Consider the following 14,727-nt stretch of genomic DNA (forward strand, 5'->3'; position numbering starts at 1 on the left):
TAAAAAAAAAAAAGAATAATATAGGCTATGCCTTGGAAAAAGTTATGCTTCCTGAGATGATTAAAATCCACATACTTTGAAGTACAGATTATAAACATAGTGAGCGGTAACACACCCAAAATCTCTTTTGTTTCCTTCCCTTGACTACCAAAGAACAGCTTGGTCACAAACATCAGGTCACGAAATCAGGCCCTGAAAGTTATCACAGTCAAACCAAACTGATCCAGACCCGACAATGGAGCTATACCTCTTGGGTTTTGTGGGCAGACCACAGCACCAGGGGGGCAGGCCAGTATTTTCTGCTGGCCCTTCAGTGCACCACTGTCCGTGAGGACACGAGCTGCAGAAGATTTTACACCTCACGACGCCTTTGTATTTTACTTCAGAAGCCTTCAGCTAAAGCTGAATGAGAACCATTTTAATGCATCGCATAAAACGAAGTGCCAGCGCAGGAACGCTGTTAATAAAGAAGTGCGACGGCCACAAACAAAAGCGGATGGCGCTCATCCCCGCGGTCCCTGAGACACGGGCATTGCTAGGTAGTTACTCCGCTCTCACAAAGTTGTCACCCACAGGCGCGACGGCTCCTGGAGCCCTGCCCTGCCCTGCCCTGCCCTGCCCTGCCCTGCCCAGCCCAGCCCAGCACAGCCCTGCCCAGCCCTGCCCAGCCCAGCCCTGCCCTGCCGAGCTCGCCGCTCTCCGGGCCGCTGAGGAGACTGTGTCCCTGACACTGCCCCGGCCGGGAGCTGTGGGGGCCGGTCCGCGGCAGGGCGGCGGCTGTCGGCCGGCCCCGGGGGTGATCCACAGCGGCAGCTTTTCTTCCACGAGCCCCCTCGCACCTCCTCAGCTCTCCGCTCCCCTCACCGGGACCCGCTGCACCGGGTCACCGCGGTCCCTCGCCTCTCCCCGCCGCCTACGCCGCTGCCAGCCGCGGCCCCCCCGCTCCGGCCCCGGCCCTGCCCCCGGGCGCTCCCGCCGAGCCCGGCTCCGCTCCGCCGGCAGCCCAGGCGCGGGGGCGGCGGTGACATCCGCGGCTGGGAGCGGGGCCGGGCTGGGCGCCGGGAGCAGCGGGGCAGCAGCGCACGCAGCCGTAGGGAAGAGCCGCCGGGAGCCACGGCGGGACCGCCCGCCGCCGAGCTCGGCGCGGAGGATCGGCACATCCCCGTTCCGCCGGGGGCTGCTGTGCCAACCACCCCCCCGCCCCCCCCCCCCCCGTTTCCCCGCCTCCCTCTCTCCCTCCCTCCCTCCTTCCTTTCCTCCCCGCCCCTCCGGAGCGACATCCCTGCGAGTTTGCCTGGCTGCCCGCGCCCGTCGCTGGGCGCTCGCCGCAGCATCTCCTCTCCATCAACTCCTGGGAGCCGCCGGCGGAGGGCAGGGACCAGAAGTTGCGGCCAGCCCGGGTGGAAAAGTAGAGGCAAGAGCGGAAGAGGCCGGAACCGAGCGCAGCCCGGCCCAGCCGAGCGGGGCCGGCACGGCGGCCGCCACCCGCAGCCCCCAGCCGGGGCTGGCCCCGCGCCCCGGGCCGCGCCGGCCGGGACAGAGCGACGCAGCCCCGCGGGAGCCGGCGCGGACCCGCCGCGGTAAGACGGGGCTGGGCTCGGGGGCGGCGGCCCCGCGCTCCTCGCCGAAACTTGTGCAAGTTGTGCGGCCCCGGCGCGGGCAGGGGCGCGGCGGCGGCGGGCGCCCTCTGGCGGGCTCGGTGCGGGCGGCGCGGCGGGGATCCCGGGTCGGTCCCGGCTGCCGGGTTTCCTGCTTCCCGCCGCCCTTCCGCCCGCAGAGCCGCTCGCTCGGTGAAAATACGCGTGTGCTTTCGTTTTAATTCGAGATGAATTGGATTTCGGTGGCGTGTGCCGGATTTGTTTCCATGAGTAGAGTAGCTAGCTGGTAGCGCAACTGGAAAATACTCCCTGAGACCTCATGTTCACGCTAGAAATGGTGAAATAATGTGAGCTTGAGTAGCCAATCTGAATTGCTTTTTTGCCAAGGGTAAATTTTCTGGAACTTTCAAAATGGTTCTTCTTCTATTTCTTGGTTTCCTTAAAAGAAAAGGTGAATTAACTCGTTTCCTGTAAACTTAGCAGCAGTTTGTTAACCACAGTACTATAAATATGTTCTGACATCTACACAGCTTCAGAGAACTTTTGTTTCTGTTTCCACAGAAAGAACCTGCATGTGAAGTGAAAGGAAACCTGAAACTGTTCTTCTTACAAGAAAGTATTGGCTTTCTGCCTCTTTCACATGTTTTCCTTTTGCATCATAATGGAAGGAGCAAGATTTTTTGAATCATCGAGGGCAAATTTGGGCATCATTAGCTGAAGAAAAGATTAAAAAAGACTTGAAAATATGTCAATATGACTCTTAATTCAGGTGCTTCTTTCACAAACAGAGAGGAATAGTGGTTAAAATCACTGCAGTTTCCTCAAAAGGATCTAATGGAGGATCTATGTTGATTTTTTTTAATTATTGTTTTCCTTCCCATCCCTCCATGAATCCCAAAAGAGAAAGATGGAAAGAGTATGTAAGGAAATTGAAAAAAGGCAAAGACTGAAGACAGTAACTTCCATTTTGGAGTCTATTTTCCAAGTGTTGTATATTCCCTATTTCATGAAATATAACACATTGTTTATATTATATCATTTTGTGATCAGTGGAGTTTTCGTCAGCTCTAAAAGTAGAATTTGGCCTGACTTAAAGCTTTTTGAAAAAGCAAGCATATTACTCCAATACCCTTTTTAGATCATGTTTTTCAAGTTACCAAGAGGTAGTGTTTCAGTCTGTTACTGTGCAGTCAACCTGTGCTTTATATGCATATCGTAGAGATTTTACTTTTTTCCTGATTTTAGTGCTTATGCTTGTAATGTTGTATTTGAGAAAAGTGTGAACAGACAAGGCACCTGAGATTTAATTTTTCAAGAGCCTTGTCATTTCAATGTTGTATCTCAGATTACAAGTAGTCTGAGCCTTTGTTGAGCCTCTCATAAATATATGCCTTAAGATACTATTTTTTTAACAAACTGGATGAAAGTTTGATATCCGAGCACTGTTTTGTCAAGAAATGTATGTCTGGGGAAGAGGACCTGCCTAATGGATCATGGCTCTGATGTTCACGGGGCATACTCTATTTCTAGCATTAATGGTGTTTGATGTGTTCACATTCGAAGAATCTGTAAGCAATTACTCTGATTGGGTGACTTTCATAGAAAATGTAGATCAATATGAAAAGCAGCAACTTGAAGGTCTTAGTGCTGAGCAGAAGCTGAAAAGAACGGTTCTTCATCCAAGCTTGTATTTTGACCCTCAGGATGTTCAGGCACTGAGGCAAAAGGCTCGTACAAGCCATTTGCATCTCTTCAGAGCCATCAGAAGTGCGGTGATGGTTATGCTGTCCAACCCTTTATACTACCTACCTCCACCCAAGCACATTGATTTTGCGGCCAAGTGGAATGAGATTTATGGTAACAACCTGCCCCCTCTAGCCTTCTACTGTTTGCTGTGCCCCGAAGATAAAGCTGCGTTTGATTTTGCCCTAGAGTATATGGATAGAATGGCTGGCTACAAAAACTGGTTGGTTGAGAATGCTCCTGGAGATGAAGTGCCACTCGGTCACTCCCTAACAGGATTTGCCACTGCTTTTGACTTCTTGTATAATTCGCTGGAAAATGGGAGAAGGCAAAAATACCTGGAGAAGATATGGTCTGTAAGTGAGGAGATGTATGAGTACTCCAAGGTTCGTTCCTGGGGAAAGCAGCTTCTCCATAATCACCAAGCAACCAATATGCTTGCTTTGCTTATTGGGGCTTTAGTTGCTGGAGTGGACAAAGGATCTCAGGCAAATATTTGGAAACACACGGTTGTTGATGTGATGGAGAAAACAATGTTTCTCCTCAATCATATTGTAGATGGGTCTCTGGATGAGGGAGTAGCTTACGGGAGTTACACAGCCAAGTCAGTAACCCAGTATGTTTTCCTGGCCCAGCGCCACTTTGGTATTAACAACTTGGAGAATAACTGGCTGAAAATGCACTTTTGGTTTTACTATGCCACCCTGTTGCCTGGCTTCCAGAGGACTGTGGGTGTCGCAGATTCTAATTACAACTGGTTTTATGGTCCTGAGAGCCAACTGGTTTTCTTGGATAAGTTCATCATGAAGAATGGAGCTGGTAACTGGTTGGCACAGCAAATTAGAAAACACAGACCCAAAGATGGGCCAATGGTGCCATCCACTGCACAGAGATGGAGCACATTACATACCGAATTCATATGGTACGCTGCTGAAATCACTCCTCAGCCACCTCCTGACTATGGTACTGCTAAAATGCATGTGTTTCCCAACTGGGGAGTTGTTACTTATGGGGCTGGATTGCCAAACAGTCAGACAAACACCTTTGTATCCTTCAAGTCTGGGAAACTTGGTGGACGTGCTGTCTATGATATTGTTCACTTTCAACCCTACCGATGGATTGATGGGTGGAGAAGTTTCAATCCAGGGCATGAACATCCCGATCAGAATTCCTTCACTTTTGCTCCCAATGGTCAGGTGTTTGTATCTGAGGCTCTTTATGGACCTAAACTCAGCCACCTGAACAATGTCTTGGTGTTCGCTCCGTCTCCTACAAGCCAGTGCAACCAGCCTTGGGAAGGACAGCTTGGTGAGTGCGCCCAGTGGCTGAAGTGGATGGGTGATGAGGTTGGAGACTCAACTGGAGAAATTATAACAGCCTCCCAGGCTGGTGAGATGATGTTTGTGAGTGGTGAGGCAGTATCTGCTTACACATCAACAATGAAACTGAAAAGTGTGTATCGTGTTTTGCTGCTCTTAAATTCTCAGACATTGTTAGTAGTTGACCATATTGAGAAGGAGGAAGACTCTCCTGTTAATTCAGTCAGTGCCTTTTTTCATAATCTTGACATTGATTTTAAATACATACCCTATAAGTTTAAGAACAAGTACAATGGAGCTATGATGGATGTGTGGGATGCCCACTACAAGATGTTTTGGTTTGATCATCGTGGGAGTAGTCCTGTTGCTAGGATACAGGAGGCTGAACAAGCTGCTGAATTCAAAAAGCGATGGACTCAGTTTGTAAATGTTACCTTTCCAATGAAAAACATGCTTACAAGGATTGTTTACCTTTTCTATGGCCCATATGTCAATGTTTCTAACTGTAGATTCATGGATAATGCAAAATCTGGATTTCAGATTTCGCTCAATGTCAACAACACTGAAAATACCATCTCAGTTGTGACTGAGTATCAGAATTTAAAGGCAAGGTTTGATTACTTGGGATTTGGTGGTTTTGCTAAAGTAGTTCATGAAAATAAAGTGACCAAGTTTGGTCTTGGTACTGAATCTGTGAAAAAAGATATAAAAAATAATAGGGTAGTTTTCCCATTCGGATTCAAAGTGAACATAATTGCAGGGTTAATTTTGGCTGTCAGTTTGGTCATACTGGCTTTTCAGTGGCGGTTTTACCTATCCTTCGGTAAAATGTTGCGTTGGATCCTGATACTGGTTGTTACACTGTGGCTTGTTGAATTGGTGGATGTGTGGAGCATGTGTACTCAGCCCATCTGTGCAAAGTGGAGCGCTGACGTGACAAGGCTAGAAGGTGATAAAGGCAATAAAGCCAAAAAATTAGAAGGAAACCCTGTCGTTTTGCCAGATGTTATCATTACTTCACTTCCCACTTCTGGTGCAGAAATTTTAAAACAGCTGTTTTTCAACACCAGTGACTTTTTATACATCAGGATACCTACACACTATCTTGAAATTCCTGAGACTGAATTTGAAATTGATTCCTTTGTAGATCCGTGTGAATGGAAGGTTTCTGATGTCCAGAATGGTAATTTTCGTCTTATCCGAGGGTGGCTCCAGTCTCTAGTTCAAGACACGAAGTTGCATTTACAAAACATTCATTTATATGAGGCTAGCAGAAGTAAAATTACTCAGCATTCTGCATTAAGCAAAGACAAAAAGAAAAGGTCCAAAAAGAGAGAATCCCTGTTAGAGCAAAGAAGCAGGGCAAGAGGAAGTCAAGAAAAAGATGCTGAATATATTAGGGAACTGAGAAAACATCTTGTCTATTATCCTAATGCACGGCCTGTGCTTAGTTTAACCAGTGGGAGCTGGACATTAAAGCTTCCCTTCTTTCAGGAAATATTAGGACCATCAATGAGAGCGTTATATGTAGTGAGGGACCCACGGGCATGGGTCTATTCAATGTTGTACAAAAATAAGCCAAGCCTTTACTCCTTGAAAAATATTCCACAACGCTTGGCTGCAATGTTTAAAGAGGAGAATGGTAAAGAAAAATGTAGTTTAAATGAAGGCTATGCCTCTGAGTTTGAATCACTAAGAAAAGAAATTTCAAATTCCAATTCAAATGCTATTTCTGTGTTGTCTCATTTATGGCTAGCAAACACAGCAGCAGCAATGAGGATAAACAGGGACTTGCTGCCAACAAATTATCAGCTGGTCAAGTTTGAAGATATTGTGAGCTTTCCTCAGAAGACAGCTGAAGCAATTTTTGCCTTTCTTGGTATTCCTCTTCCTCCTGCTAGCTTAAACCAAATATTATTTGCCACCTCCACCAGTCTTTTCTATCTTCCTTATGAAGGGGAAATTTCACCAAGTAGCATTCATGCCTGGAAACAAAACATGCCCCACGAAGAGATTAGACAGATTGAAGATATCTGTTGTGCACTGATGGACCACTTAGGATACCCAAAGTTTATAGAATAAATGCTGCTGGTCAGCAGAAATTTGCACTAATGATCTCTGACTCCCAATTTGTGGATAAATATTAGATAAGTTTGTTTATTCTTGTAAAATGTGTACAGTCTGCTACTTTCAGAGAGATTATTTTAAGAAAAATGTAACTGTTCTTGAAACTATGGAAGGGGTTTTTTTGTTTTGATTTTGTTTACTTTAAAAAGATATTGTAACTATTTTTGTGGCCTTTCGAAAAAAGCTGTGTGGACCTTTGCAGAAGCACCAGCTGGGGCCTCTATAGCTCAGGGGATTAGTAATAGAACAGAGAGCTTTTCACCTCCAGCTCACCAGTTTGACTCCAGCCCAAATGGTTAATTCCAGAAAGTATTTACCATCTGATGATTGTATATGATGGTTTATATGATATTATACTTGTCAAACTGGTCCTGTTTCCAATGGTCATTATTGGCCCCCTTGGATGAGTTTACTGATGCATTCTGTCGGTGTCTCACTGGTCACTATGTGGTACCAAATAAACATAAGCTGAGATTTAAGGCTGTTTAGCATCCCCTTAGTGGGAGGAAACAGAACATTTAGGTAAATCTACTTTCTTATTTACAATTTGAGCAGACAGGTCCAGGACTGGAATGGACTCGGATATTAAATCTCATTCTAGGATATGGTTCCTGCATGTTAAAATTTGGGTTTGATGTTTCACAAAAGAGAAATATTAATTCTCCATTCCTGACAATGTGGTACCCTTTGTGAGCTGAAGTAAATTATATGGAGGAAAAGAAATGGGATGAAATCTAAGAAACTAGTAAGATCCCTCAAATGAGCGGTTGCATTTGTGTAGTTTTAACCTGCCTCAACCTGATTTTGAATGTTGTTAACACATTGATTTATTGAACTCTTTTATTCTTTACCTCTTGTCTTAGAGGTTCTGCAAGGATATTCTCTTTTTGAGTGAGACTCTTCCATCCTTCTTTGTTGTAACACATTTCTCTGCTGATTTTTGTGCATAATTTCCCTGGGACCAGTGCAGCTATGTGATGCCATTGGCAATGGCTTATTGTTGATGTCTGCATAAAATGCAATCTGAGATTTAGAAGTCCTCAAATAAATCTCTAGCCCTGTGTTGCCTTGGGATATTTTGCTTGTCTGTATAACGAATTTCTGAAGGACAGCCATTGCTAACCTCAGGTCTTCCATCAGAGAGAGGAGAGATCTGAAAATCACCTGACCCTCAGCCACCTCACATTTGAGTGATGTTTCCCTGCAGCAAACTATTTCCAAAGTTATCTGACTAGTGTTTCTTTAACATGATACTGTGATATGAGATTTGTTTGAAAACAGATAGGCCCAATAGGATAGTTGCATCTTTGTCACAGCTTATTTTCTTCTTGAGTCACGCTCTTTGTTTGCGCATGCCCATTAAGAAAAAAATTCCCATTTCCCAATTTAACTTGCTTAACATTCTCTGGAAATGCATGCATATTGTAAATGTCTGCAGATGTGTATATCAGATCACAAAGAGACATCTATTTTCTTGACCATCTGTTTTTTATTATAAGTGGAATTGTGTTGAAATATGCTTCAATTGGTTTGTGGGAGCTGGAATCAGAGCTTATTATATTGAAATATGTGTGTAATTGTTATTTATTTGAGTGATAAGTGTTGGACAATGTCACAAGTGCAGAGTTTCTTCATAGAGATTACAGATACCCTTGCTGAATTTTAATATAAAGGAGTTCTTCTTTTTTTCTTCCAGTCTTACCATTATGTCCCTGTCTTACCAAGCTGTTTTGTCCCTCCCATATGTACATTTCATATCCTTGAGATATCTCATTACAACCTAGATAAAAGTACCTCTTTCTCAGACAGTCATTGGTATGGCAAACCAGGCCTCTACCATGATAAAGCTATTGATAATTTGTGGTCCCACTCACAGTAAATTGCCTGTCATTTACTAGTAGTAGCTGTATTTTCCCCTTCAAACCTGTATTTCACCTTTGGCTTGGTGGAGTGCCATGTTAAAAGAAATATTAAACAAGTTAATATACATTGACATTTTAGTGAAACTTTTGTTTCCAACTATCATTCTCTCAAATTGCCTTCTCTCTGCAGCCATTTTTGATTGTATGTTAAAAGAAAGTATTGATGTCTGTACAGTTTGTACTTGACAGAATAAATTTTAGCATTTACTTTCTATTTCCTGGATTTACAGTTTAGAATCAGAACAAATAAAAAGGCTTTTCTCTGTCAGAAGTTTAAGGGCAGCTGAAGGTAAGATTTTGTGTTTATACAGAGTTGTTCTTAAAATTCTCTTCTGTTACTATTATTCAGAAGAAGAATGGTCACTACACAGACACAAACATTGACCTCCCTTTTCTCCATATAGTAATGTTTAAGACTGTCAATAAACTGAGAATTGTTTGAACTTTTTGAAAAGAATGTCTGTTTAGGTACATTGTATTGAAAAGTGTTATGACACTTCCATAAATACACTCATGAAAACTTAGTCTCAGTACTTTATCTTCTTTTCTTCCTTTCTCTCCCTCTTTTAAGTGTTGATAATAATTTTTACTGTATTGTAGTTTGAACTTTCCAATTATGACACGGCTAAGATTCTAATGTATTTTTTAAAAAGGCACTTTTTATTTAAATGCTTATCTCTAAATCATATTTTGAAGCATAAGTCAATACCAAGGAAAACTTTTCAGTTATTTACTTTGTAAGTAAGTGGCATTGGCCTTGGGGAGATGCACATAGGTCTTGGCATTCAGAGTTCTATCAAATAGGATAAATCTGTAGTCTCTGAGCAAATCTAAATGCCTCTATTGCTCCCAGTAGGCTTTTTTCAAGAGCAATGTCTGTGGAGCTGATCCTCAGTATCATGGTGAGGCTGGTTCCTTCACCCTTTTTGCAGGCAGCTGGCATTCAGTCCTCATCAGATTTGTGCTTGAACTTGCCAGATCCAGAGTTCAATTTCTGCACAAAATCCTCAATTATGTAAAATATGTGGCACAACTCATCTGACAGTGTAATACTATTTTGTTAGTGCTAGAATGCAATTCAAATAAAAATTGCTTTTCAGATTTTATAAAGTTATTGTTAACTGATTTGTAAAACCTCAGTGATGGATGAGAATTTTTTCAAAATGGTAAAAATGGTTTCATTTGCTGTTGAAACAAAATGGTATAACTGGTAGCAAACTCCTGTCCATCCTACAGTCAATTACTAGCATTAGAGACACTATTTATTTGATTAACATAAACATTCATTAACTGGAACATAATGATGCATTTCCTGAAAACATTTGAAGTGCACAGTTCAAGATAAAGGATGAAAACATGTTATCAATATTTCTGTAAGTCACAAAAATGATGCCTTTTTCAAGTGGCCCATATGTTGGGTTCCATATGTTAGAATATTTTGCAATTAGAAGCTGTGATACTAGTTTAGGTGACTTAGTAATTTATAAAAAAATTTTTTTTTATTTACATATAAATTTTCTTTAACAGGATAAGTACTGGATCCTAACAGTTCTATGGTCAGGGCATAAGCTTTCATTTCTTCTTCTGTACTCTTTTAATAGATTTGGTTCAGACTAAAACCTGATTTGTTTAAATCTCATGAGGAATGGGCTGTTTTCCACGTGAAAAGACAGTCTCAAATACTATGTTTCAGTGTGGAATACAGACCATGAATTCTGGATCAAATCTGTAAATTGTGAGCTGTTCAGAATTGGACCACAAGTGGTGTGATGTCTTGGTGACCTCAGTGAATGTTGTGCCATTGCTTTCAACAGGAACAAAATACTGTCTTGTACTGTCAAAATTATTATCAACTAGTTAGCCTGAATATTCCAGAACATAGGAAATGACAGGAAATAAATACCTTAAATGACCATTAAAGATTATTCTTCTTGATGTTTGGTGAAAAAGGAAGTGTATTCTAATAATTTTAAAAATATAAATTGCTCTGTAATTATAATCAAAACTACCTGTAGGCTGCCTGATAAATTTATAAGCCCATAAAAGGAGGTATAGAAACAAACAGATATTCAAAATAATCTACAAAGCACAATTTGGAAATGTCGGGACTCTGATTTTTTTTAGTGAGGAGACATTTGCTGGTATGTGATCAATACTATTCTCATAAAGGATGTGAATGGATAATCTCATGCTGTCTCTGAAAATACTTAATGGGAAAGTGCTGTTTCATGTTGCTGAAATGATGCTGTTTCAAATTAAACTATACATCTTTTGAGCAGGCAATGTGCTGAGAGTTATTTGTGATGGAGGAGAACAAAGACAGTCTGATCTCATTCACAAAGAATAATTTCTGAAAGCTTAATTTATGGTGGTATAAATTCAACACTTTGTTTACTGCCTTTACTGAGAAAGTTATTGTGGAGTTTTAAAACATGACCTGAATTAATCTATGTCACATTAGGTAATTTGACTTTCACATCTAAATAAGGAGTCTTGTCACCCTAGAATCAATGGAAAATGAGTGTTGCCCTCAAAGGTAAATCAGACATTGCTGCTATCTTTTTAAATACTCAAAAGCCAGATTTGTGAAACCCTTAATTTAGATGCCCACTGACAGGCCTCAGATGAAGTAGGATGAATTTGGATTTAAATGTGTATGGTCTTACATTTAAGTAGATATCTGTGTCTGAGCAATTCCAGTGTATACACTGTCCTAACAAAATTTTCTCAAACATCCTGCGTAAAATAAAACTATTGTTAGTAAAACAGTGCATTTGTGTTATCCTCTTTTTTCTTTTATGTTATTTTGCCACTTCAGATATCACAAAACTTAGTGCTGTGGTCAAGTGTATGTATTTAAAATTTTAAAATCCTGCTATTCTTGTTTGTTTGGAATATGGAAACCATTGTTATCTTTCAGAAAGTATTGGTAGCCAGACCCGATTCTGTCTGCCTTCGAAAGCACAGTAAATACATTTGGTATTAAGTGAAAGACCACAAAACAGCTATATTCCAAGAACAGAAAAGGTGATTTCTCACCCAGATTTTTGGGAACTAGACAGCTGATGCAATCTATAAATTTGAAGTCTCTTAGTCTATAAATACTACTTGCAAACTGTGTATTTAGAGTAGTCCTCTTCTAGTTCCTGAACTGTACACAGGAGTTTTTTCAGTGACAGATATTTGGCCTAGAAACCATTCTAAATGTAAGTAGGTAAGCAAGTTGCAGCAGCCATGGATGTTCCCGTGTGTTTATTTATCTTTTTAAAGACACATAAGTTGAATAAATGAGGCCCTCTGGATATCTTTTGCTGAATGTGGGCTGGCACAGGCAGCATCTATCAGATCCAGAGGCACAGGTAGTTCAGACTTGTTATTGATGCTAAGACCTGTTACCCACGGGAAGTGCAGCTGAGCTGCATCTAGTGTTGTGCAGCTGAGTTTTGCAGGTTTAACTGTTTTTTTAATTCGTTTAGTTTTGCAGTTTGTGTTTGGGATATAACTTACAGGAGCAAGAACCTGATTCTGTCTTTCCTGTGAAATTCAGCTTTCAGTTACAAATAAAAGATTTGCATGTTTCTCAGTCTTTTTCACATGATACTTAACTGTGAAGCAGGTAAATGTTTTTTGTTGGTTTTGGGGTTGGGGTTTTTTTTTTTGTTGTTGTTGGTTTTTGGGGGTTTTTTGTTTGGTTGTTTTCTGGATTTTTTTTGTTGTTGTTTTTGCTTGTTTGTTTGTTTTCTCTAGGGTATTAGCTCATTGCCTTTTCTGAATGATTTTGCAGTGGGTAGTGTGTGCTTATGCTTTGTAGCTCATCCTAGGTCATGTCTTTACTTGTACAAGTAATTTTTTTTTTTTTTAACCTTCTGAATCTTGAACCCAACGTTGGCTTTTGAGAAAGTTATGTGGAAATGCCTGTTATGATAGGAACAAAAGTGTGTTTTCTAAAAAAAAGGTTGTTGTTTATTGCAAATTCTTTGACAATATTTGTCTCCAGCTATTTTCTGAAAGGTTGTTCAAAGTGAATATATGCTGTATACAAAGCTGAGAGAAAAAAAATACCAGGAGCATGATAAAAGGCAGGCTGTCAGAGATAATAAATGCACACTTGTATCTGTGAAAACCATTCATATTTTCACTCCTAATTGATTTTCTAAGAGACTAGTTGCTTATACTTTGGTATATTTTGGGTTTTTTTTGTATTTAACCTTTTTCTGTTTCCATCCTACATCTTGCCTAGAAATAGACTTTTTTCTGTGTTTTCTGGATTTTAGTTGGAAATGTTGATTTTATTGCATTTTCTTGAACCTTTTGTTGTGTTTCGGGTTCTTCAAGTTTGTTCTCTTTATAAATTGCATCCTACAGCTGCCACTTGATTTGAAGAAACACAATCTCAAAGGCAGTGGGGGATATAGGTACACAGAAATTAACTGAGAAACAGAAGAAACAAAATGTTACATTGCTGAAGAGAACAGGCTTTACAATGTGTGTTGGAGTATTTAGATCTTAATGAGCTAGCAAATCATGCCTGAATAATAGACTTTATTATTCACTTTAACTGATTAACTGAATATTGTCTGTTTCAAATTACCATATGAGTACTGAAGTTAAAAGGAAGTTTTGTTTGTATATATATATTGATTTTTTTTTCAAAACAGTGCTATTCTTTTGTATTCCCAAGATATGTTTATTTTCAACAAAATAGCTATTAACCAATGCAGCTCTATAACAAAATGTTGATACCAGAGGATGCTTTTCAATGATAGAAGGCAGCTTTACCTGCTGGGTATAGATTCAATATTGATGGTTTCTCAACTGCCAGCATCCTTTGGTGACACATTGGAAAGAAAAGTTTACTTCTGTAAAAATGAATTGTTTCATGTTAAAAAATGGACCACGTTGTTGCTGATCAAAATGGGGTGACATGAGAAACTGCATATTACAGACAGAATATGATCAGTTAGTCATGATGAAAACAGTCATATAATCAGATCTTTAAAAGTATGGATGTACCTGTCATCTATTCCTCAGCTTAATTACTAACATTCATGATCCTCTTATTTGCAGGCCAGGCTAAGATAAATTTCCTTCTATTTGGTGAAATAAAAGAGCAAGCCAACATGAAGATGCCCTGACTTTGTTGATATGCTAGGGTTTTTTGAAGTTTCTGTCACTTGAATGTATGCCTGTATCTCAGTCACTCTAGGATACATTTGCAAATCCTATGTAATGAATGGTTCTGTTGATTTCAGCACGCAGGAATTTACCTATTTGTATTCTATCTTTTTCTGATAATAGCCATGTCTTAGTACCCTTAACACATGAAGTGAATAGAATGATTAGTAAAGAGTCAGGCTAGACAATAAACAAAGATTTCTGGGTTTCATGGTTCACATCTTCTTGGGAGTGTTTGCCAGCAATCTGCTTCATCTGCATTTAGCTCAGCTGGCTCTGCATAGCAACACTCATAGCACCCTTTGAAGAATTTCCCTTGAGAAATGTATAAGTTAAAGGTATAGTTTTAAACAGCTAAATGTGTTTATCATTCCTTTAGGGCCTCTTAAGTTAATGTAGGTGAAATTTTCTTTCTGATTTAAAGGTGCAAGGAAAATTAAAGGAAAAAAATTCCTTTAAGGTTAATAAAGATATAGTTTTTTTTTTTTTTTTTTAATATTCATATGTTATTAAAGTTTAGAAAAAAATCTGTAGGGTTAATTTGGAAAAACTGCTATTAATTGTCTTGTTACATTATTCCTCTTTATGGTCTATAAGGTGTCCTGCCAGATAGATACACATATAACCAATTTGCATTTGTTGCATTCCTGAAACAGAATCAGCTAGATACACAAACGACTTTTAACTGACTTTTAACTATTGCTTATTATTTGTGGGAAGCAACTGAATCCCAACTCACTACAACCTCCTTTGAGATAGCTGTAGAGAATGATAAGGTCTCCCCTCAGCCTTCTCTTCTCCAGGCTAAACACCCCCAGCTCCCTTCATGATCCTCTTATTTGC

General features: G+C 40.6%; 1 protein-coding gene across 1 annotated transcript; it reads left to right on the forward strand.

The window, feature by feature from the left end:
- Nucleotides 1-1,225: 1,225 nt before the first annotated feature.
- Nucleotides 1,226-11,477, forward strand: DSEL (dermatan sulfate epimerase like). The gene is made up of 2 exons (XM_041472915.1): nt 1,226-1,580; nt 2,160-11,477. The coding sequence occupies exon 2, from the start codon at nt 3,092-3,094 to the stop codon at nt 6,740-6,742; it is 3,651 nt and encodes a 1,216-aa protein (XP_041328849.1). The 5' UTR covers nt 1,226-1,580; nt 2,160-3,091; the 3' UTR covers nt 6,743-11,477.
- The last annotated feature ends 3,250 nt before the right edge of the window (nt 11,478-14,727 follow it).

This window comes from Pyrgilauda ruficollis, unplaced genomic scaffold (assembly GCF_017590135.1).
Source record: "Pyrgilauda ruficollis isolate IOZ18807 unplaced genomic scaffold, ASM1759013v1 scaffold109, whole genome shotgun sequence".
NCBI lineage: Eukaryota > Metazoa > Chordata > Aves > Passeriformes > Passeridae > Pyrgilauda > Pyrgilauda ruficollis.